The following is a 23,487-nucleotide window of genomic DNA, read 5'->3' as shown; positions in this document are numbered from 1 at the left end:
GATTATACAGTATAGCACAGTACACTGTGATTATACAGTATAGTAAAGTACAGTGTGAATATACAGTATAGTACAGTACAGTGTGATTATACAGTATAGTACAGTGTGAATATACAGTATAGTAGTGTGAATATACAGTATAGTACAGTACAGTGTGAATATACAGTATAGTACAGTGTGAATGTACAGTACAGTGTGAATGTACAGTGTAGTACAGTACAGTGATTATACAGTATAGTACAGTACAGTGTGATTATACAGTACAGTACAGTGTGATTATATAGTACAGTGTGATTATACAGTATAGTACAGTGATTACACAGTATAGCACAGTACTGTGTGATTATACAGTATAGTACAGTACAGTGTGAATACAGTATAGTACAGTACAGTGTGAATATACAGTATAGTACAGTACAGTGTGAATATACAGTAGTGATTACACAGTATAGTACAGTACAGTGTGAATATACAGTATAGTACAGTGTGAATATACAGTATAGTATAGTACAGTGTGAATATATAGTATAGTACAGTGTGAATATACATAGTACAGTACAGTGTGATTATACAGTATAGTACAGTACAGTGAGATTATACAGTATAGCACAGTACAGACTGTGATTATACAGTATAGACGTACAGTGTGATTATACAGTATAGTACGGTGTGAATATACAGTATAGTAAGTACAGTGTGAATATACAGTATAGTACAGTGTGAATATACAGTATAGTACAGTGTGAATATACAGTATAGTACAGTACAGTGTGAATATACAGTATAGTACAGTGTGAATGTACAGTACAGTGTGAATGTGTGAATGTACAGTATAGTGTGAATATACAGTGTAGTACAGTACAGTGTGAATATACAGTGTAGTACAGTACAGTGTGAATATACAGTATGGTACAGTACAGTGTGATTATACAGTATAGTACAGTACAGTGTGAATACAGTATAGTACAGTACAGTGTGATTATACAGTATAGTACAGTGTGAATATACAGTATAGTACAGTGTGAATATACAGTATAGTACAGTGTGAATATACCGTATAGTACAGTACAGTGGGAATGTACAGTACAGTGTGGATGTACAGTACAGTGTGAATATACACTGTAGTACAGTACAGTGTGAATATACAGTATAGTACAGTACAGTGTGATTATAGATTATACTACGGTACAGTGTGAATATACAGTGCAGTACAGTGTGAATATACAGTACAGTACAGTGTGAATGTACAGTACAGTGTGGATGTACAGTACAGTGTGAATATACACTGCAGTACAGTACAGTGTGAATATACAGTATAGTACAGTACAGTGTGAACATACAGTATAGTACAGTACAGTGTGAATATACAGTACAGTACAGTGTGATTATATAGTACAGTACAGTGTGAATATACAGTATAGTACAGTGTGAATATACAGTACAGTGATTATACAGTACAGTAGTGTGATTATACAGTATAGTACAGTGTGAATTACATTTACATTTACGTCATTTAGCAGAGGCTCTTATCCAGAGCGACTTACAAATATACAGTATAGTGTTAATATACAGTATAGTAAGTACAGTACAGTGTGAATATACAGTACAGTACAGTGTGAATGTACAGTTTAGTACAGTACAGTGTGAATGTACAGTATAGTACAGTACAGTGATTATACAGTATAGCACAGTACAGTGTGATTATTCAGTATAGTACAGTAGTGTGCATATACAGTATAGTACAGTGTGAATATACAGTACAGTACATTGTGAATCAGTATAGTACAGTGTGAATGTATGTATAGTATAGTAGTGTGAATATACAGTATAGTACAGTACAGTGTGAATGTACAGTATAGTACAGTACAGTGTGATTATACAGTATAGTACAGTAGTGTGATTGTACAGTACAGTGTGCATATACAGTATAGTACAGTGTGAATATACAGTATAGTACAGTAGTGTGATTATACAGTATAGTACAGTGTGAATATATAGTACAGTACAGTGAGAATATACAGTATAGTACAGTACAGTGAGAATATACAGTATAGTACAGTACAGTGTGCATATACAGTATAGTACAGTGTGCATATACAGTATAGTACAGTGTGATTATACAGTATTGTACAGTACAGTGTGATTATGGAGCAGTTAAGGAGTTCAGACTGGAATAGACCACATTCCCTTGTTCTGTGCACTGATGTCTTTGCATGAGCGCATGTACAGTATATGGTATTTTGACAATACATTAATGTTTATGGAATTACTCAGCCTGCTTTCATATTAATTTCCAATTTTAGCTCTAGCTCACTATACTAGCCAGACTTGAGAAAACAGTTTTGAGTGTGTTGGAAATGGAACCCAGCTGCAGTCTGTTAGCTAACCTTGGTTTGCTTCCATACACATATTTGCATGTATTCCAAAGAATCTCAGTCGACCAGCTCGACTCCAGTCACACGCCGTTAAACAAACCTCTGGATGTACTGCATGCAGCAAGGCACTGCCGTCTACCCTCAGTAGCACTATCTTCTAGTACCCCCCCACTCCTACTCAACTGAATGAGGGTTGTTAATTGACCTGGATCATGGGTCATTTCCATGCCTAGAGAATACTCCCTCTAATGTCATTAGACCCTTTTGGAGTCAATCCATTTAGGTCTTACGCTTAAATGCTTCATTTGGTTTGATCTAATTAGATGCATGCATACATTTCATAGATAGATAAGCACATAGAAACCATGGCAATTCAGGAAGCATTGGTGTTGTAGATCTGCCCTTACCGAAAGATCTTTCAGATTGGAGGATAAAGTAAGAGCAACACATTTTCCGACAAACTGCCTTGTTGGCGCCTTGGGTCGTAAAAATGACTGTGGTGTTGCAGCACGGTTGCGCAATATGTTAATAAGTAAAGGTACTTTACAGTAGTCTTGCCACAGAGGAAGACATTATTGCAGTTTTGTTTCCTTTGATCATTGTAGGAAGAAAAATGAAGAGGGTGTGTTTGTGTGTGTCTAGCTTGTGTTCCTCCTGTCTGTCTCCACCCCATAATACATGTATTGCAGTAGATCTGTATTCCATGACTGTCTGGGCCAGTTAACACCCTTCTGCTCATCAGTATTATTCATGATGGAAACATGCTATGACTTACACTGTCATGAGACATTATGGTTTAATTGGAATAATGTACCCTGGTCTTATATCTGTTTGAACTGCCTTGCCAATTCCTATGGTGTTTGACGTGACAATTACCATAGGAGTTGACAAGGGAGCACAAACAGACCTGGGATCAGGCTAGCAAAAATGCTACCCCCCCGTTCCCACCTATACTGCAGCCTGCCACCCACTCTGTGTGCTATGCTTTCACCCTCACCCCTCTCCCTTCTCCTCTCTCCTTCTGCACTTCTGGTTTTATGTCTGCTGCTATGGTAACATCAACAATCAATGCAAAAATCAGCAACAGATTAAGGCTGAATTGAGAGAGAGGAGTAGGTAACTGAGCTGCACTTCCTAACCTCCTGCCAAATGCATGACCACATTAAAGATACATATTTCCCCACAGACTCACAAATAATTTGAATTTGTGAATTCAACCAAAGAGTGTGTAAAGACATACAGTACTATAGTAATTACTGGTCACCCAAGACAAGCGTTCACAGGAAACGGCCTCACTGCCATGCTTTGTGCCAAATGATGTTGGAGTGTCAGTCTGTGTTAGGTGTCATGTGATCAGCCACGCATGGATAACAGTGGAGAGCGAGACAAGCCCAGAGAGAATGACACTGGCCCACAATGTAGGCTACCCCTCTGCCTGTTGGCTTATTTGCATATTCAAGCCTGTCTCAAAAGACGGCTTGAAATGTAGCCTACACGTTTTGTGCTTTTGTTGGAAGCAGTAACTCCCCATACGTATCTATAACTGGGCTAATAACTTGCTAACTAGCAAAGAACATCAACAAATGGGGTGGCAGGTAGCCTAGTGGTTAGAGCGTTGGGCCAGTAACCGAACGGTTGCTAGATTGAATCCCTAAGCTGCCAAGGTAAAAATCTGTCGTTCTGCCCCTGAACAAGGCAGTTAACCCACTGTTCCTAGACCGTCATTGTAAATAAGAATTTGTTCTTAACTGACATGCCTAGTTAAATAAAATGTGCACACTCTGTGCTCTTATCTGAACTGATCTGAAATGCGCATTCACTGAAAGACCGCTCATGGGCTACCCCTGCCAATAGAATTTTACTCTGTTGCTCTTTGGCTCTGCCTACAACAAAATCACAGACTCAATCTTGCAAAGTTAGATTTGTTTGTTGCATTGAAAAGGGGCTGATAAAATGTTGATTCGATCATAGAAAAAACGTTGATCTATGTAGTGCAAACTAATGGGGTGAACTCAGTGAAGTTAAATCTCTTATCTTCTGCTTCTTCTATGATATCATGGCAGTCCAGTGTACGATCGATCATGATCTGGCCAATTCTGTACTACCATGAAAAAAAAAATCTAAACCAAATAAATCCCTAACTTCTACCACACCCTCCCCCCCAAAAACCCTCCCCAACCCATTAAACTTCATCTATATCATGCTGAAACACTCCAACCTGTTCAGTATGTCAACCATTTCAACAGTAACACATGATACTCCCAATATCTCTTTTGCCATCTCCACAATAACCTTCAACCTGGCATTTCTGCTTTCCACAACCCGAGTCGTATTGATAACCTTACCAATACAAACTATGAAGTCAACTTTATTCATTATCAAAGTGTCCTTTGACACCACACATTCATGAGCACAAGATTTCTGAACAGGCCTCTTAACCCTGCCAGGACCATCAGAAGCACCATCCCCGACAGTAGGTCCACTTCTGTCCATGTAAGCTCCGTCAGTCCGCACTGTAGTTCTACCAATCTTTTTTACGGCCTCTGCATATGATACATCATGAATGGTGCTATGTCTCTGAGCCTCTCTAGCCTCTCTCTGTACATGGCATCCACCAAATGCTGCACGGTGTTCTACCCCACAGTTACAGCACTTAACCTTCACATTGCTTCCACATTCACCGTAATCATGTACCCCTCCACACTTGGCACATCTCTTATTTCCTTTACACTGAGCAGCCACATGTCCCATTCTTTGGCATTTAAAACACTGCAGTGCATATGGGACAAATTCTCGAACATTTAAACTAAGGAATCCTATCTGTACTTTTCCCGGCAAGACTTTCTCAAACCTCAGCATCACTGATAAGCTTTCACTTCTTTGACCCTCTTTCCTACTGATCAACCTTTTGGCCTCAATCACTCTGCTTCCTTCACATTTTCTTTAATATCATCTATGGACATAGATATTGGGATTCCAGTGATGACTTCCCTTTTCTTTAATATCATCTATGGACATAGATATTGGGATTCCAGTGATGACTTCCCTTCAATCTTCCAATTAAGCGTTTCCATTTTCAGAATCTTCTTTTGCTGAGCCCGGCTACTACACAATATTAATAATCTACCATTTCCAATGAACCAAGCTAATTTCACTTCACCTACCTCTTTCTCTACGGCATTAGTTAGTCGGACAAGTGAGGCCTTGTGGTCTCATCAAACACTATCACCACTTTCCACTCCAACACATCATTACTCTTGCTTCCTACCTTACCTTGCTTTCTTTACTAGACGCTCCACTGCTTTCAATATCATGATCTCTCTTCTTCCTATGTCTTTCCACAACCAACCATTCAGATCATTGACTCTCATCCTCCAGCTCCATATCATCAGAACTGACCCCCATATTGCTCTCATTCCAGCACAGCTGTTGCTTCACCAACTTTTTCTCCATTTCCTCCATTTTGTCCTCGCTACTCACCGCCATTTCCCATCACTGTGTTCGGTCTGTTAAAATGTGTCAGAACTTTGGCGCCAATCTCTTATGTGTCTCCGCAGCATGGCATTTCTTCTGCGTGGCAGTCCTGGAGGAAGTGGGCAGCCGTGCACGTGCACAGTTTAGTGGGAACATTGCTCTGCAGCAGGGTTATTACTAGCCAAAGCTATTTTCAAGATAAGCAGACCTCAGGTTTGTGTAGGAGTCTGGACAGGCAGCAGGGTTGGTTGGCGACCAGACAGAGGTCAAGATGTTGCAGCACAACAGCTGAGCCCCAGACAGACCGAACAGGACTAGCTACTACAGTAATTTTGGGAAGGAGAAAAGTGCATTACTGCATTACTGTATCTCTAAACAAATCTGCTACTCCCTATTTCAGGTTTTCCCAAACTCGGTGTTGGGGCCCCCGCTGAGTGCATGTTTTGTTTTTTTCCCTAACACTAAACAGCTGAATAAAATAATCAAAGCTTTATGATGATGAATTGGTGGGGGGGGAAATGCAACACTGGACTGACTTAATAAGTGTCTGCAATTATAGTAATGGATAGACCAATTCAGAGACACTGGTTACGGCCGTGGTGATAGAAATCACCTTCTATTTGGGAAAATACCTCCATAAATGTAAGCACATTAGCTACAGGACAAAATATCTGCTCTGTATATATGTACTGTACCTGCTGCACAAGCATCCACATTGCACACAAAAATACATGTAATTATATCCGTACGAATCCAACTGTGTGTGTGGTGAAACAACAGCTGTAAACATCCACCCTCTACTCAGCCCAGAGAACTGACTTGTCTTAAGCAACCAGAGGCTTTCTTTCTGTTTTTTTCTGCATATTTCATTCTGTTTTTAAACTTACCCTCAGGTTTCTGGGAGTAATTCATATTTGGGTTCAAATCCTTGTGAAACCCACCAGACCAGAGCTGCAGCCACTCAGCTTTTACTGATGAAAACAAACACTGTGGATCCGTTCCAAATGGCACCCTATAACCCACATAGTGCACTACTTTTGACCAGAGCCCTATGGGCCCTTGACCAGAGCCCTATGGGCCCTAGCATTTGACAGGCAGACAGGCTTTGTGCACTCATTAATGAAGTCTCACTGACTGTGCCATGGGCTTTGGAACATCTGAGTCATTTTGGCAAAACACATCAGCTACCAATTAGAGATGTTAGTCTGAACTCACCATTAAATAAAATAAACATTGCTTCAAACTACCGTGATGCCTGACTTGACTAAATCAGATCACATTTTGTTATTCTAAGGTAGAAACATCAAGCCCTACATTACATTACATTACATACATACCTGTACGTACCTGTATTCCTGCAGGCTTGAAGAAAAGTCAGTGCTCCCAAATTACAGGTATTTATTCTAGAGGTCGACCGATTAATCGGAATGGCCGACTAATTAGGGCCGATTTCACGTTTTCATAACAATCGGTATTTTTGGCCACCGATTTGCCTATTTATTTATATGATTTTTTTTAGATATTTTTTATTATTATATATATATTTTTTGACCTTTTTATTTAACTAGGCAAGTCAGTTAAGAACACACTCTTATTTTCAATGACGGCCTAGGAACGGTGGGTTAACTGCCTTGTTCATGGGCAGAACAACAGATTTTTACCTTGTCAGCTTGGGGATGCAAACTTATGGTTAACTAGTCCAACACTCTAACCACCTGCTTTACGTTGCACTCCACGAGGAGCCTGCCTGTTACGCGAATGCAGTAAGAAGCCAAGGTAAGTTGGTAGCTAGCATTAAACTTATCTTATAAAAAAACAATCAATCAATCAATCATAATCACTAGTTAACTACACATGGTTGATGAAATTACTAGTTTATCTAGCCAGTCCTGCGTTGCATATAATCGATGGGGTGCGCATTCGCGAAAAAGGACTGTCTTTGCTCTGACGTGTACCAAACCATAAACATCAATGCCTTTCTTAAAATCAATACACAAGTATATATTTTTAAACCTGCATATTTAGTTAATATTGCCTGCTAACATGAATTTCTTTTAACTAGGGAAAATGTGTCACTTCGCTTGCAAACAGCGTCAGGGTATATGCAGCAGTTTGGGCCGCCTGGCTCGTTGCGAACTGTGAAGACTATTTCTTCCTAACAAAGACAGCCAACTTCGCCAAACTGGGAATGATTTAACAAAAGCGCATTTGCAAAAAAAAGCACAATCGTTGCACGACTGTACCTAACCATAAACATCAATGCCTTTCTTAAAATCAATACACAGAAGTATATATTTTTAAACCTGCGTATTTAGCTAAAAGAAATCCAGGTTAGCAGGCAATATTAACCAGGTGAAATTGTGTCAGTTCTCTTGCGTTCCTTTGCACGCAGAATCAGGGTATATGCAACAGTTTGGGCCGCCTGGCTCGTTGCGAATTAATTTGCCCGAATTGTACCTAATTATGACATAACATTGGAGGTTGTGCAATGTAACAGGAACATTTAGACTTATGGATGCCACCCGTTAGGTAAAATACGGAACGGTTCTGTATTTCACTGAAAGAATAAACGTGATAGTTTCCGGATTCGACCATATTAATGACCTAAGGCTCGTATTTCTGTGTGTTATTATGTTATAATTAAGTCTATGATTTGATAGAGCAGTCTGACTGAGCGGTGGTAGGCACCAGCAGGCTCGTAAGCGTTCCTTCAAAATAGCACTTTCGTGCGTTTGCCAGCAGCCCTTCGCAATGCATTGCGCTGTTTATGACTTCGAGCCTATCAACTCCCAAGATGAGGCTGGTGTAACCGATGTGAAATGGCTAGCTAGTTAGCCGGGTGCGCGCTAATAGCGTTTCAAACGTCACTCACTCTGAGACTTGGAGTAGTTGTTTCCCCTTGCTCTGCATGGGTAACGCTGCTTCGAGGGTGGCTGTTGCCGATGTGTTCCTGGTTCGAGCTCAGGTAGGAGCGAGGAGAGGGACGGAAGCTATAATGTTACACTGGCAATACTAAAGTGCCTATAAGAACATCCAATAGTCAAAGGTATATGAAATACAAATTGTATAGAGAGAAATCGTCCTATAATAACTACAACTTAAAACTTCTTACCTGGGAATATTGAAGACTCGTGTTAAAAGGAACCACCAGCTTTCATATGTTCTCATGTTCTGAGCAAGGAACTTAAACGTTAGCTTTTTTACATGGCACTTAATGCACTTATACTTTCTTCTCCAACACTTTGTTTTTGCATTATTTAAACCAAATTGAACATGTTTCATTATTTATTTGAGGCTAAATTGATTTTATTGATGTATTATATTAACTTAAACTAAGTTTTCATTCAGTATTGTTGTAATTGTCATTATTACAAATAAATAATAAATAAAAAATCGGCTGATTAATCGGTATCGGCTTTTTGGCCATCCAATAATCGGTATCGGTATTGGCGTTGAAAAATCATAATCGGTCGCCCTCTAATTTATTCACATTTCCTACAATAATGCAGCTGTTAGGGCCTTATGGTTGTATTTATTTATTTAACCTGTATTTAACTAAGTCAGTTAAGAACAAATTCTTATTTACAATGACGGCCTACCAAAAGGCAAAAGGCCTCCTGTGGGGACGGGGGCCAGGGATATATAAAAAAAAAAAAAATACAATATAAATAAATACAATATAAATATAGGATAAAACACACATCACAACAAGAGAGACACAACACTACATAATGAGAGACCTAAGACAACAACATAACAAGGCAGCAACACGTGACAACACAGCATGGTAGGAACACAACATGGTAGAAACACAACATGGTAGCAACACAACATGGTAGCAGCACAAAACATGGTACGAACATTATTGGGCAAAGTCAACAGCACAAAGGTCAAGAAGGTAGAGACAACAATACGTCATACAAAGCAGCCACAATTGTCAGTAAGAGTGTCCATGATTGAGTATTTGAATGAAGAGATTGAGTTAAAACTGTCCAGTTTGAGTGTTTGTTGCAGCTCGTTTCAGTCGCTAGCTGCAGCGAAGTGAAAAGAGGAGCTACCCAGGGATGTGTGTGCTTTGGGGACCTTTAACAGAATGTGACTTGGCAGAACAGGTGTTGTATGTTGAGAATGAGGGCTGCAGTAGATATCTCAGATGGGGGGAGTGAGGCCTAAGAGGGTTTTATAAATAAGCATCAACCAGTGGGTCTTGTAGAATAGTATTTTGCTGTGTTATACATTTACAATTTACATTTTAGTAACATTTAGCAGACGCTCTTATCCCGAGCGACTTACAGTTAGTGCATGTAGTGTGGTTCATGTGTGTGTTTCACAGTTCTCACCTGTGCATTGATTCTGTATGTGTTTTTAGGGCTGTACTGCAACTCTGTATAGGCCTGCAGCATCCAGAGAATAGTGCCCATCAAGTGTACCCTCCTTCCATAGCCTTTACTGTTCTATACATAACTAGAGCTAGGGCTCTAGGAAGGGAAACATCATGAGGCTATTATCTTTATCACACTGATCACATTATAATATCAACCAGTCATTTGATCTTCACATGGACTACATCCCAAATGGCACCCTATGGTCCATAGTGCACTACTTTTGACCAGAGCCCTATGTAGGGAATAGGATGCCATTTGGGATGTACACACAGATTACATGATTTGATTTTTCCACTAATTTATCAGAAACTACCCCCAAAACAGATAAATAGTTGACAGGTAGGGAAAGTATTACCCCCAAAACAGATAAATATTTGATAGGTAGGGAAAGTATTACCCCAAAAACAGATGAATAGTTGATAGGTAGGGAAAGTATTACCCCAAAAACAGATAAATAGTTGATAGGTAGGGAAAGTATTACGGCTACATAATAAGGAAAAAGCATGCTGTTTGATACTCTATTTTCACATAGTAGGGTTGCGAGGCTGCCTGACACTTTATTACTGCTCCTTTCAGCAGCAGATACAGACTATTAATTGTCTATTGAGAGACTCTGTCCCTTTTTCCTATTTAATGCAGTACCTTTGAGCAGAGCCCTGGTCAAAAGTAATGCACTACATAAGGAAAAGGGTGCCATTTGAGACACAGCCACAGAAAGTTGCCCTTGTCCCAACCCATGACTGTATATATGAATGGACAAAGCCATCAATCATGTGACACCATTCATTCCTATGTGAAGACTTAATAGCGCATTGAAGCCAAATCAAGTTGATTAAGATGGCATCTAATGGACACATAACATGCGCAGTTTGAACTACTCTAGGAAGTGTCTCATTGAGTACCTCAAGTTGAAGGCTGACCGGGGTACTGCAGGCTGCCATTAGTAACTAAATGATCCTTACAACTCCTTCGGTTCAAGGACATTCATCTGGTGTATTAGAACCAATTATTGGTACAATAATTCTTTTTTTTCTTCTTTTTTTTATACACAAAGATGTTTCCATTCACTATAATGGGGGATCCTGTTTTCTGCTAACAATGCCTGAAGTACCGTGGTCGGCCTTACACTTCCGTGGCTTCAATGAGAGGGGGCAGTCATTCTCCCCTGGTCCTAGCCCAATATGCTAATAAATAGAAGGGCTGCTGGGTGGGAACAGAACACAGAACATACTGGAACACAGAAGAGGAACTCTGGCCAGGCCAGTGGAGATGCCTCCAGGGTCCTGTATCCAGGCAACTAGGCAGCCATGGAGACCATGTGGATACATTTCCAACAAGGCGGCTGAGAGAGTGAGGGCACACACTTTTGCTCTCACACACACACACACACACACACACACTTGCTATTTTAATTCTGCTTTATTCATCAATACAGAAACGCCATTGAGAAGTAAACAAAAGTGCCTTTCATATGCAGGGAGCAGAAGAATCTGGTTCATTGATATATTTCTACAGACTTCCTGTCTGTTTGCTGAGTAGTGCATGATGAGAAAAAGGCTGCCAAGCTGGAGACTTGGAGTGGCTCAGTCATGAGCTCCATATTTTTGGACAGGTTCTGTTAAGGGAATCAAGAGAAAAGCTCACCACCACTTTATGATGGGAATACTGCTTTGGACCATCTCTTCAGAATCTAAAATGTAGAATACAGATTTTCTTGTTTTTGTTTTGTTTTACAGTATTAGTTGGATGATGTGTGGATATGATTTTACAGAGCTGCGTGTGTGTAAGAGTGTGTGTGTATGCATGTGCGTCTTTGTCTATCTGTCTGTGTCCACATGCATATGTGTGTGCATCTTTGTGTGTCTGTTTGAGTGTGTGTTTGACTGCTCATAGCTGCAGTAGCAGCCTACATGTGAGATGCATGTCTGCTGATTTAGGCAGACAGGATGGAGAATAGAATGTAGGTCAGGCCTCTGAGATCTACACATTGTGCTGCGAGGGACCACAAAAAAAAGAGTTTGTCATTGTCATGGATCCCTCTGGAACTTTCATTGCGCACACCTGGCCCCTATTCCCGATGATTGTATTTGTATATATGTGCCCTTTGTTCACCATGGTGCTGTCGATTATTGTTACAATGTCCGTTGGTGCGTGTGAGTACCTGTGCTGTGCGTTTTGGTTTTCGTGCCCTTGTGGATTACGCAGATGATTACGGGTCTCGTCCCGTGGGTTAATCATTGTGTTATTTATTCGAGGTACTCCTCGCTCTTTTGTTTGGGTTTCAACCCTGTGTTTTTGTTAAGTGTTTGTTTGGTCTTCGTCCCCGTGCCCTTACCCGGCACGCCGTAATTTGGGGTATAATAAAAAAAACGTATTACACATTCCTGCGCCTGTCTCAATAATATCATATTTGAGAACTGATTATCACCAAAACAATAGCTTGAATGTCAGGGAGAATCAAAATCCCCCAAATGATGCATTCAGGAGTATTTTTGTCATGGCATGGGGCCCCAATTGATTTTGTTATAATGTTTGAGTCACTCAGATAGCATAAGTCATGGCAAGATGTGTATAATTGCAGGAAATTTGCTTTAAAACCGCACACTGTTCTCTCAGCCACATGGCAAAATGTGTAGAATATATAGACCTGAGAATGTAAAAACCGTTGCAGTCTCACATCGCCATTAAAAATATTAATATATTTAAGCAGCATATATAGGTCAAACTCCTACAATACACTATAATATGTTTGAAGAAGTTACCAAGAGGAATATTAATACATTTTTGTATAGTAACCATGGTTATGTAGTTACTGAACGCCTGTATCTCCAAAGCTCTGGTGTAAGCATAGCCACACCAGTGCCACAGTGACTTACAATCGCTTGAGTCCTATTAGGTGTGTGATCAATCTGGGCTGACAGTGTGAGGTGATGCTGATATAGTCTGCTCTCTTGCTTTCTCTCTCTGCTGGCTGCAGGCTCACAATCCTGCTCTGGCCTGAGCTGGCCAGCAACTTGGGTACAGTATTCTACAGCAATCATGGCGAGCCCAGCCCAAAACAGCATAGGACGTGACACCCCAGCCGGAAGCATAGAACAATCGCCATTCGCGGAGGACCACAAGATCAAACACACAAACAAACAAACACAGACACAGACACACGCATTCCCCATCTAGGTCTAAAAAGGGCCTAAAATGGCCACTTTCATAATTTTTTATAGTTTGTGATACAAATGTAAAAAGCATGTCAAACATCCTTCCTACCAATGAAGTTTCTATGTGAGAATTACCAGAACAATCTAAGATCCCAAAAATAATTTGGGGCTACGCTGGCATGGAATCGCCCATATTTGATATTAGCATTCAAAAGTATGGATTTGACTTTTTAAATTTTTCTAAGGTATTATCTTAGTTGTACTGGGAAACTTTATGTAAAGTGACATTTTATATCATTATGTGAATGTGTCTAAATAAAATACCATAGACATTAGGTAAGGGATAAATTGTAACATGCGTTACAACTGACCCACAATTACTAATTTGAGTCTAATCTGAGTCTTGAGAAAATACAACAATAATTATTTTCATCAGCTATACCAATCAAAATACCTCTTCTTACTGATTAAAACGATATATGATTAGATATAGTAAATGGGGAATGTTCTATAGGTCAATAAAAAAAAGAGGTGGCAAGAATATTCACTTTAGGCCTCGAAAAACTAAAACAACAAATAATTGATGGGTACTCCTACGCTAAAACTTCTCAGATATGTAGAGACACTAACCAAGCATTAGCAAATTGAATAACAACTTTCTATGTGGTTTTTAATTTGAGTTATTTGGGTATTACTACTGACCCTGTGTTACTTTTAGCCCTGGTCTCCCCTACCATTATTTTTGTGAATAAAATAAATATTTTTTTGCACCTTATCATTTACCTCCTGCATGCCTGCCCTTACGACCTTTTCACACTGCCCCTCTTTGAATCTGTCCTTTCCTCCTTTCTAATTGGCAGAGATCCGTAACCAATTGGTGGAGCAGTTCCGTTGTCTTGAACAGCAGTCGGAATCCCGGCTACAGCTGCTGCAGGACCTGCAGGACTTCTTCCGCCGCAAGGCCGAGCTGCAGCTGGAGTACTCTAGAGGCCTGGACAAACTGGCTGAGCGCTTCTCCGCCAAGATACGCTCCTCCAGGGAACACCAGCACTTTAAGTGGGTACTGTCGAGTGTGTGTATGCGTGTAGGCTACTCTCTGTCTGGTAACCCTGTAATCGTGTTATTGATGTATATTAGGACTGTATGATGAACAGGAATTATATATTTTATACTGATAGAAAGGGAGGTGTGTGTACTGTCTGTCTGGAAATCCTATCTTCTTGTATTAGTCTAGAGAGAGGGAGAGAGAGGAGAACAGAATGGCCAAGAAAGCTTGTGGCTTCAGACCACTAGAAACTACTGTGCCTTTCCCATCTAGGTCAAACTCATTATTTTCTCCTTCTCTTTTTATGTGTCTTGATGTCATCCCCTGCTCATTTACACACATTCCCTTACTATAACACACAGTATCATATGGGCAATTCTAACAATGACGATTTGTGCGGTTGGTGCAGTCATTCTGTTACCAAACTTTGTATCTGCACTGTTCTTAAAGCAAAGTCTTTTTTGCAAAATGTTCTCTGTACATTGTTAGAAGTAGTCCTTGTGCTTAGAATTGTATGGTTTGTTAGTCTATGAAATCAATGGATTTTGTTCGGCATATATTTTGAAGTGAAAAATCAGAGTCTCGGTGTAATTCCGTTACAATGAAAAACAATGGAAAAACGCAGTGGAACTGGCTTCGAGGTCCAGAGTTGAGTTTTAGGGCTATATAGTTTCAAACTTCATTTTTATTGTTACGTGCACAAGTACTGGGAAAAGCTTTTCTTGCTTGCTCTTTCCCAACAATGTAGTAATCCAATTCAGCAGTACTCAAAAATGCATATAAAAAAGGTCAAAAACACACGAGAAATAGAAATAAGGAGAGCACAAGAACGTAGGTCAGCTACAGTTGAAGTCGGAAGTTTACATACACTTATGTTGGAGTCATTAAAACTCGTTTTTCAACCACTCCACAAATTTCTTGTTAACAAATTATAGTTTTGGCAAGTCGGTTAGGACATCTACTTTGTGCATGACACAAGTAATTGTTCCAACAATTGTTTACAGACAGATTATTTCACGTATAATTCACTATATCACAATTCCAGTGGGTCAGAAGTTTACATACACGAAGTTGACTGTGCCTTTTAACAGCTTAGAAAATTGCAGGAAATGATGTCATCGCTTTAGTAGCTTCTGATATGCTAATTGACATCATTTGAGTCAATTGGAGGTGTACCTGTGGATGTATTTCAAGGCCTACCTTCAAACTCAGTGTGTCTTTGCTTGACATCATGGGAAAATCAAAAGAAATCAGCCAAGACCTCCACAAGTCTGGTTCATCCTTGGGAGCAATTTCCAAACGCCTGAAGGTACCACATTCATCTGTACAAACAATAGTATGCAAGTATAAACACCATGGGACCACGTAACCGTCATACCGCTCAGGAAGGAGACGCGTTCTCTCTCCTAGAGATAAACGTACTTTGGTGTGAAAAGTGCAAATCAATCCCAGAACAACAGCAAAGGACCTTGTGAAGATGCTGGAGGAAACAGGTACAAAGTATGTATATCCACAGTTAAACGAGTCCAATATCGATATTAACCTGAAAGGCCACTCGGCAAGGAAGAAGCCACTGCTCCAAAACCGCCATAAAAAAGCCAGGCTAAGGTTTGCAACTGCACACAGGGACAAAATCATACTTTTTGGAGAAATGTCCTCTGGTCTGATGAAACAAAAATAGAACTCTTTGGCCATAATGACCATCGTTATGTTTGGAGGAAAAATGGGGAGGCTTGCAAAACGAAGAACACAATCCCAAACGTGAAGCATGGGGGTGGCAGCATCATGTTGAGGGACTGCAGGAGGGAATGGTGCACTTCACAAATGGCATCATGAGGAAGGAAAATGAGGTAGATATATTGAAGCATTATCTCAAGACATCAGTCAGGAAATTAAAGCTTGGTCACAAATGGACAATGACCCCAAGCATACTTCCAAAGTTTTGGCAAAATGGCTTAAGGACAGCAAAGTCAAGTTATTGGACTGGCCATCACAAAGCCCTGACCTCAATCCCATAGAAAATGTGTGGGCAGAACTGAAAAAGTGTGTGCGAGCAAGGAGGCCTACAAACCTGACTCGGTTACACCAGCTCTGTCAGGAGGAATGGACCAAATTTCACCCAACTTATTGTGGGAAGCTTGTGTAAACGTCTGACACACTTGGAATGTGATGAAAGAAAGTAAATCATTCTCTCTACTATTATTCTGACATTTCACATTCTTAAAATAAAATGGTGATCCTAACTGATCTAAGACAAGGAATGTTTACTAGGATTAAATGTCAGGAATTGTGAAAAACTGATTTTAAATGTATTTGGCTAAGGTGTATGTAAACTTCCGACTTCAACTGTATATACAGAGTCAGTTCCAGGGTCAGTGCCAATACCATATTTACAATGTGTACTGATACTGGAGTGGAAGGGTTAGATATGTAAGGGGGTAAGGTGAAGTGCGGTCCCGTGTGGCTCAGTTGGTAGAGCATGGTGTTTGCAACGCCAGGGTTGTGGGTTCGATTCCCACGGGGGACCAGTACAAAAATAATTATAATAATGTATGAAATGTATGCGTTCACTACTGTAAGTTGCTCTGGATAAGAGTGTCTCCTAAATGACCAAAATGTAAATGTAAAAAATGTGACTGGATATATGATAAACAAACTAGAAGCAGTGTATTGTGTGTGTACGTGTGCAGAGTCAGTGTAATAATACAAATCTAATAGAAGGGTCAGCTCAGATTGTCCATGTAGCTATTTAACAGTCTTATGGCTTGGGGATAGAAGCTGTTACGGAGCCTGTTGGTGTCAGACGTGTTGCTCCAGTACTGCTTGAAGCGGAGAATAGTCTTTGGCTTGGGTGGCATGAGTCTTTAACAATTTTCTGGGCTTTCCTCTGTCACCGTCTGATAAAGAGGTCCTGGATGGCAAGGAGCTCTGATATATTGGGCTGCCTGCACCACCCTCTGTAGTGCCATGCGATCGAGGGCAGTGCGGTTGCCCTACCAAGCAGTGATGCAGCCAGTCAAGATGCTATCAACAGTGCAGCTGTAGAACCATTTGAGGGCCCATGATAAATATTTTCATGACTGTTTGTGTGTGTGTGGACCATTTTCAGTCCTTGGTGATGTATTTGGACACCAAGGAACTTGAAGCGCTCGACCCGCTCCACTGCAGACCCCCCCACATTGACTGGTGGGGGCAGAGCATTTGGGAGCAGTTATTTAAAAAACATCCTATGTGTGTGTGTCAGCTCTGGAAGAAAGAATCTTAACATTACAGCGGTAAAAGCGAGGTGGGGTACATCATAGGGGGAAAAATGTGGGTATACACCAGCCACTGTGACCAAAAAGTGCATTTCCCACCTTGGCCGTGCATGGCCACACAGTCGTGGGTGAACCGGGAGTACAGGACGGGACTAAGCACACACCCCTGTGGGGCCCCCGTGTTGAGGGTCAGCGTGGCGGAGTACCCAGTTGCAGAGGGAGGTGTTTAGTCCCAGGATCCTTAGCTTGGTGATGAGATTGGAGGGGACTTTGATGTTGAACGCTGAGCTGAAGTGAATGAATAGCATCACAGATGTACAGTATTCCTCTTATCTATGTGGGTGATGGCAGTGTGGAGTGCAGTTGAGATTGCTTCATCTATGGGTCTGTCGCAGTGATGATGGACTTGATGTGTGCCATAACCAGCCTGTCAAAGCACTTCATGATTACAGATGTGAGTGCTACAGGGTGGTAGTCATTGTGGAAGGTAGCCTTGGAGTTTTTGGGAACAGGAATGATGGTAGTCAGCTTGAGACGTGGGAATTGCAGGCTGGGACAAGGAGAGTTTGAAAATTACCGTGAATATGCATGCCAGCTGTTCTGCGCATCCTCTTAGAATGCGCCTTGGAATACCACACGGCCCCATGGCCTTATGAGTGTTGACCGGATTAAAAACCTTTCTCACGTCGGCCTCGGAGAGTGAGATCACCCAGTCCGCTGGGTCAGCAAGGAACCTCATAGATGGCTCAGTGTTGTTTTTGTCAAAACGTGCATAAAATGCATTGAGTTCGCCTGGTAAAGAGGCATCGTTGGGCAGATCACAGCTGGGTCTTCCTTTGTATTCCATAATGGACTGCCACATGCGATGGGCGTCGGAGCCTGTTTAATAGGATTCCACCTTGTTCCTTTATTGTCTTTTTGCTTGTTTGATGGCTCTGCGGAGGTCGTAGCGGGACTTCTTGTACTTGGGTGTGTCCTCAGCCATAGCCTCAAGGTTGGCTGCGATAGCCCTGTGTGCTGTAGCCCTGTCCTTTAGCTTAGCGCTAACCTCTGTGTTAATCCAGGGCTTATGATTGTGGAAGCAGCAAACCTTTACTGTGGGGACAACATCGGCGATGCATTTCCTAATGAAGCCGGTGGCGGAGGTGGTCAGCTCATCAATGCTATCCGCAGAGTCCGGGAACGTTTTCCAGTCAGCGCTAGCAAAGCAGTCTTCTAGCGTAGCTTTTGATTCGGAGGACCATTTCTCAATGGAGAGCGTCATGGGTACTTCCTGTTTGAGCTTTTGCTTGTAGGAAGCAGGAGTATATAGTCATGATCTGATTTGCCGAAGGGGGGACGAGGGAGGTCCTTGTGTGCTTGCTTGTGGGTTGACTAACAATAGTCTAGGACTTTATCGCCCCTAGTGGCGAAGGAGACGTGTTGATGGAAGTTGGGTATTACACTTGTTAATGACGTGGAATTAAAATCACTGGCAGTAAGGAAAGTAGCCTCCGGGTGCATGGTTTCCTGCTTATTTATAGCCTCATACAGTTTAAGTGCCAGCTTGTTGTTTTTCTTGACCTGAGGTGGAATATATACAGCAGTCACGATAACAGGTGAAAACTCTCTCGGGATGTAGAAGTGTCGGCATTTGACCATCAGGTATTCCAAGATGGGTGAACAATTTGTCAAAACTTCCACTTTGCTAGTGTCTGCACACCATTTACTGTTGATGAAGAGGCATATCCCTCCCCCTCTCAATTTCCCTGAATCTGATGTCCGGTCTGCTCGTTGAATGGAGAAACCATTCTGTTGGATAGCCATGGGGGTATCTTGTCTGAAAACCATGTTTCAAAAAAGCAAAGCATATTGCAGTTACGAGAGTCATGTTGATAGAAAATCCTTGATTTGGAGGTCATCCATATTATTATCAAGAGACTGTACATTGGCCAATAGAAGGTAGGGAAGAGGTGGCCAATTTTCCCTTTGCCTGAATCTCACCAGGGCTCCCCTCTCCTGGCTCTTTTTCACCTGCTTTTCCTCTTGGATAGCCTGAAAATAGCGTTGGAATTACAGATGGGTCGAAAAATGAAGCTGGTATTGAGGTGATTATCTGCCGATCTTATGTTCAAAAGTTCTTGTCGATCATAAGAAATGATAGCTGAGACATTTTGTGCAAAAAAAGTAAATGTAAACATCAAAAGAATCACAAAATAGCAAAGTTCGGTCTGAGCTTGCAAGACGGCAGCCATGCAGTAAGGCGCTACCTTCTTTGCGGCTTCACTGAGCTAATGAAGCCTGTAGTGACTTTCACATGAAGCTCTACCAAGCTGTCCTTTACGTTGACATACTCCTCAAGACTAAACTGTCCTTTGCAATGGCAGAATCTCAAATGGCACCCTATGATATTGACATACTTCTCAAGACTAAGATGTAATTTATATTGACATACCCCTCAATACTACTTTTAAAAAGTAGATATTCCAACAGGGGTCATACTGTATTCACTCACATATTGTCAGTCGTTTATTACAGTTAAATCATTATAAACAGTATAGTGTGTAGTGCAGTGCTATTAGCAAGGAATACTCAATCAGCAGTATAATGTCAATGAGTATAGTCACAGTATAACCTAAGGTAGCAGGTGTAAAATAAGTTGTATTTCTTTCTTTCTGGTCCTGACGAGAGAAAAAAAAAACTCTTCTGCACCGTTGAACCAATCCAATAAATGTGTAGGAGAAGTTAAGATGAAGTGTCGCCTTATTAACATCCTAAAGTGGAAATCGCGTCACGGACTCCCTTTCCAATTCCCTTGAAAACTGGATGCATTGACCCCACAGAGGGTGGCCACAGTACAGTAAGTGCAGACGTTAAGGCTGAACTTGACCAAGCCATCCTTACACGGAGTTGACCTGACTATGTATCCCCATGCTTATCATCCTCGTTGTCTTTTAAGCAGACTCCTCCATGGTCAATTTGTTTTAGATGAGGCCACCCCACTGTCTCAGTTTCTCCCTCCTCACATTAAATGGTCATCATTATTTCTGACTTTCACAGACAGATTGAGAACTCACTGAGTGCTGCACTCACTTGGCTGTTTGAATCTCCACATTTAATAATTCCATCCATGCCTCCCTCCCTCGCTCCTTCCCTCCAGAGTCCATTTCTGACAATTGTTATTGTATTTCTAGAGGGACAATCTCAAATTGTCCCTCCAATTTATGGACTTCATGTCTTCAAGTTTACTCTAAATAAACTTGAAGACATATGAAGTCCATACATTCCACTAAGGTCTTTCATCTTAGCATAATGTTGGTTGGAAATAGCCAGCGTCTAAATAAGATGTTTTCTCTGTCTTCCCAATAATGTTGAATTATACAATATGCTTCTAATCTAATGATGTGATACAGAATGATTGTCAATCGTCTATCTATGTTTCATCAAAAGCCTTGTAGTGGCTCATTCCCCCTGCTAGGAAACAGGGACTGTGTTCCAAATGACAGCCTATTCTTTATTTAGTGAACTAATTTTGACCAGGATCTATAGTGCTCTGGTCAACAGTAGTGCACTATATAGGGAATAGGGTGCCATTTAGGATTGTCAGGCAGTAAGTCACCTCTACCGACTATTGAACAGATGTGCACTGCATCTCCAGTTCCCATGCAGTGTTGTGCCAACTGTCCAATGCTGCAGTGCAGTGCAGATCACTGCAGTGGTGCTCCTCTCCTAGTGCTAGTGATCTGTTATCTGCAATGAACAGCTCTATAACAACTTCTTAGACTCTATAATTCTCCCAAGATAGTTTACTTTTGATTCAGAGCAAAGCTACTTGCTGGGTTGGGCCCCAATTTGAGTTCCTGGCAGCAGGTTGTATGTCTAGGATCAATCATTCACATCCTCCACCACAGATAGTGAAGTTTTAATCAAAGAATCCTGGATATAAAGAATCAGAGCCCCAGAGGTGTGGACTGTGGAGTAGTCTAGGCTACCTGGAGCATCACTTTAAAGCTAGTCTTTTTTACCTCTCTAAACCAGGAACCTCTTTCCTTATTCTTTTATTCTCTGTTTTGACATCTTTTCCCTTGTCTGGTTTGAGAGAAAGGCGCTGGAGTCAGGAGCCCTTGTTGTGCAGACTCATCCCAAGTCACTTGTTCATTACTCAACCTGTGGTTATTGATGTCTTAGTAGATAAGACAAGAGGTTCCTTACCAAATACGCTTTTGATTGTGAAGTTATAGGACGAGAGATGCATGCTTAGCAAAAGATCATAGTAGAAAAGGTAACTCCTGCTCACACAATATTACCTTAGCCTGCTTAGCAGAAGATGCCTATCTGACCGTATGTGAAGTTATATAAAGAGATGTGCACGCTCAGCCAAAGACGTCTATCTGACTGTGATAGTGAGAGTTAGTTTCCTTCTTTCAGCGTGTTCTACTTTCTTCTTCTACAGGAAATTAACAGAATGTGTTAAACGTTTATCTCACCTCCACATCCAGGCTTCCTCTCACCTCCAGGCTTTCATTTATAAACACCTCACTTGATCTGCTGTTAATTTCTACACTATAGTATCTGTTAACCTACGCTGGTTGATTCCAAAAGCTAAACGATAGTGACCACAAACTATAATATTGGTTGAATAGGAATGGTTCCATACTGTGGATGTCAACTGTTAACCGGTTTGAACGACTGGAGAAAAAAAAAACTTATTTTCAACCATACTCTACACCCAAAATTGCTTTTATGTTAATGAGACACTTGACCTACACTGTGATGTTCCTTTTGCATGACACTCTGACCTGTGATCTCTAACCTGTTCTTCCAGGAAGGACCAGAACCTGCTGTCGACAGTGAACTGCTGGTACCTCGTTCTGAACCAGACGAGGAGAGAGAGCAGAGACCATGCTACCCTCAGCGACCTCTACAACAATAACGTCATTGTCCGCCTGGCACACGTCGGAGAGGATGTCATCAGACTCTTCAAGAAGGTCAGGAAAGAATGTTTATGTTTACTGGAAATTGAAAATTTGACATCCTGCTGACAACTTTTAATAGAGCACTACTGCATAACAAATTTAAGATTTGTTTTAAGAGTTCCCACAGTTATAATAGTGTCAGTCGGGCAATTAATTTGCCATCCAATGCCCCCCCCCGCACACGCGCGCACACACACACGAACTTTGAGACCTGATAACTGAGGGCCTGGCTGGCTATATCCCCACTGTGTTGTCATCTGGCTGGGCTAGCACCAATCTGCTTTACATCTGAAGGTCAGACCTACAGCTGGGAGATCAGCCATATGTGCTACCTCTTCATCTTTCCCACCTTCATATTCCTTTCCTTCCCTTTCTCTGTATCACCTGCTTCTTCCTCCGTGTCTTCCTTCTCCAGCTTCTCCTCCTCCACCTTCTCCTCTGCACCACGTGTGCCTGTCCATTTACTGTATGTTACCAAATGTTATTTCTTAAGTGGTAAACAAACTACATGGTTTCAACATAGAAGATGGTCTCATTCTCAAAGTAAAGTGTAATCTCGGTTTCTGTCCGGTAATTTCCATATCCCTAAATGACAGAAGGATATATTGCTGCATGAATTGTCCCTGTTAATCAATGCAACTGTTTTATCTCAATGTCAAATAATTTCTGTTTAACAGTTAGGTACTTTACTGTGATTGTTTTTAAGTAAAAAGATTTAAACAAATAAAAAAAATTAGCTTCTTATCAAAGAGCAATTACTCAAACTAGGACTGTCTGGGAGTTTTCTGAGTGGGAGGGGAGGTTTGGAACTGTCTTTATTATTGGTTTATTAACTAATTTA

At 41.1% G+C, this 23,487-nt stretch overlaps 1 protein-coding gene across 11 annotated transcripts in view; it reads left to right on the top strand.

The window, feature by feature from the left end:
• The window catches only part of LOC106583535 (SLIT-ROBO Rho GTPase-activating protein 3), a 59,975-nt gene that overhangs the window by 5,715 nt on the left and 30,773 nt on the right, over positions 1-23,487 (top strand). For all 11 annotated transcript variants that reach the window (XR_001323543.2, XR_006761286.1, XR_006761287.1 and 8 more), the window contains exons 2-3: positions 14,250-14,445; positions 22,496-22,658. Coding sequence is in view for 4 of the 11 variants with exons in the window: in XM_045705155.1 (XP_045561111.1) it covers positions 14,250-14,445; positions 22,496-22,658 (359 nt within the window). In the remaining 7 variants the exon portion in view is untranslated. The remainder of the gene's footprint in view (positions 1-14,249; positions 14,446-22,495; positions 22,659-23,487) is intronic.

This window comes from Salmo salar, chromosome ssa22 (assembly GCF_905237065.1).
Source record: "Salmo salar chromosome ssa22, Ssal_v3.1, whole genome shotgun sequence".
Classification (NCBI taxonomy): Eukaryota; Metazoa; Chordata; class Actinopteri; order Salmoniformes; family Salmonidae; genus Salmo; species Salmo salar.
Note: the sequence above shows the minus strand (reverse complement) of the source record. Positions and strands in the feature narration are given on the sequence as shown.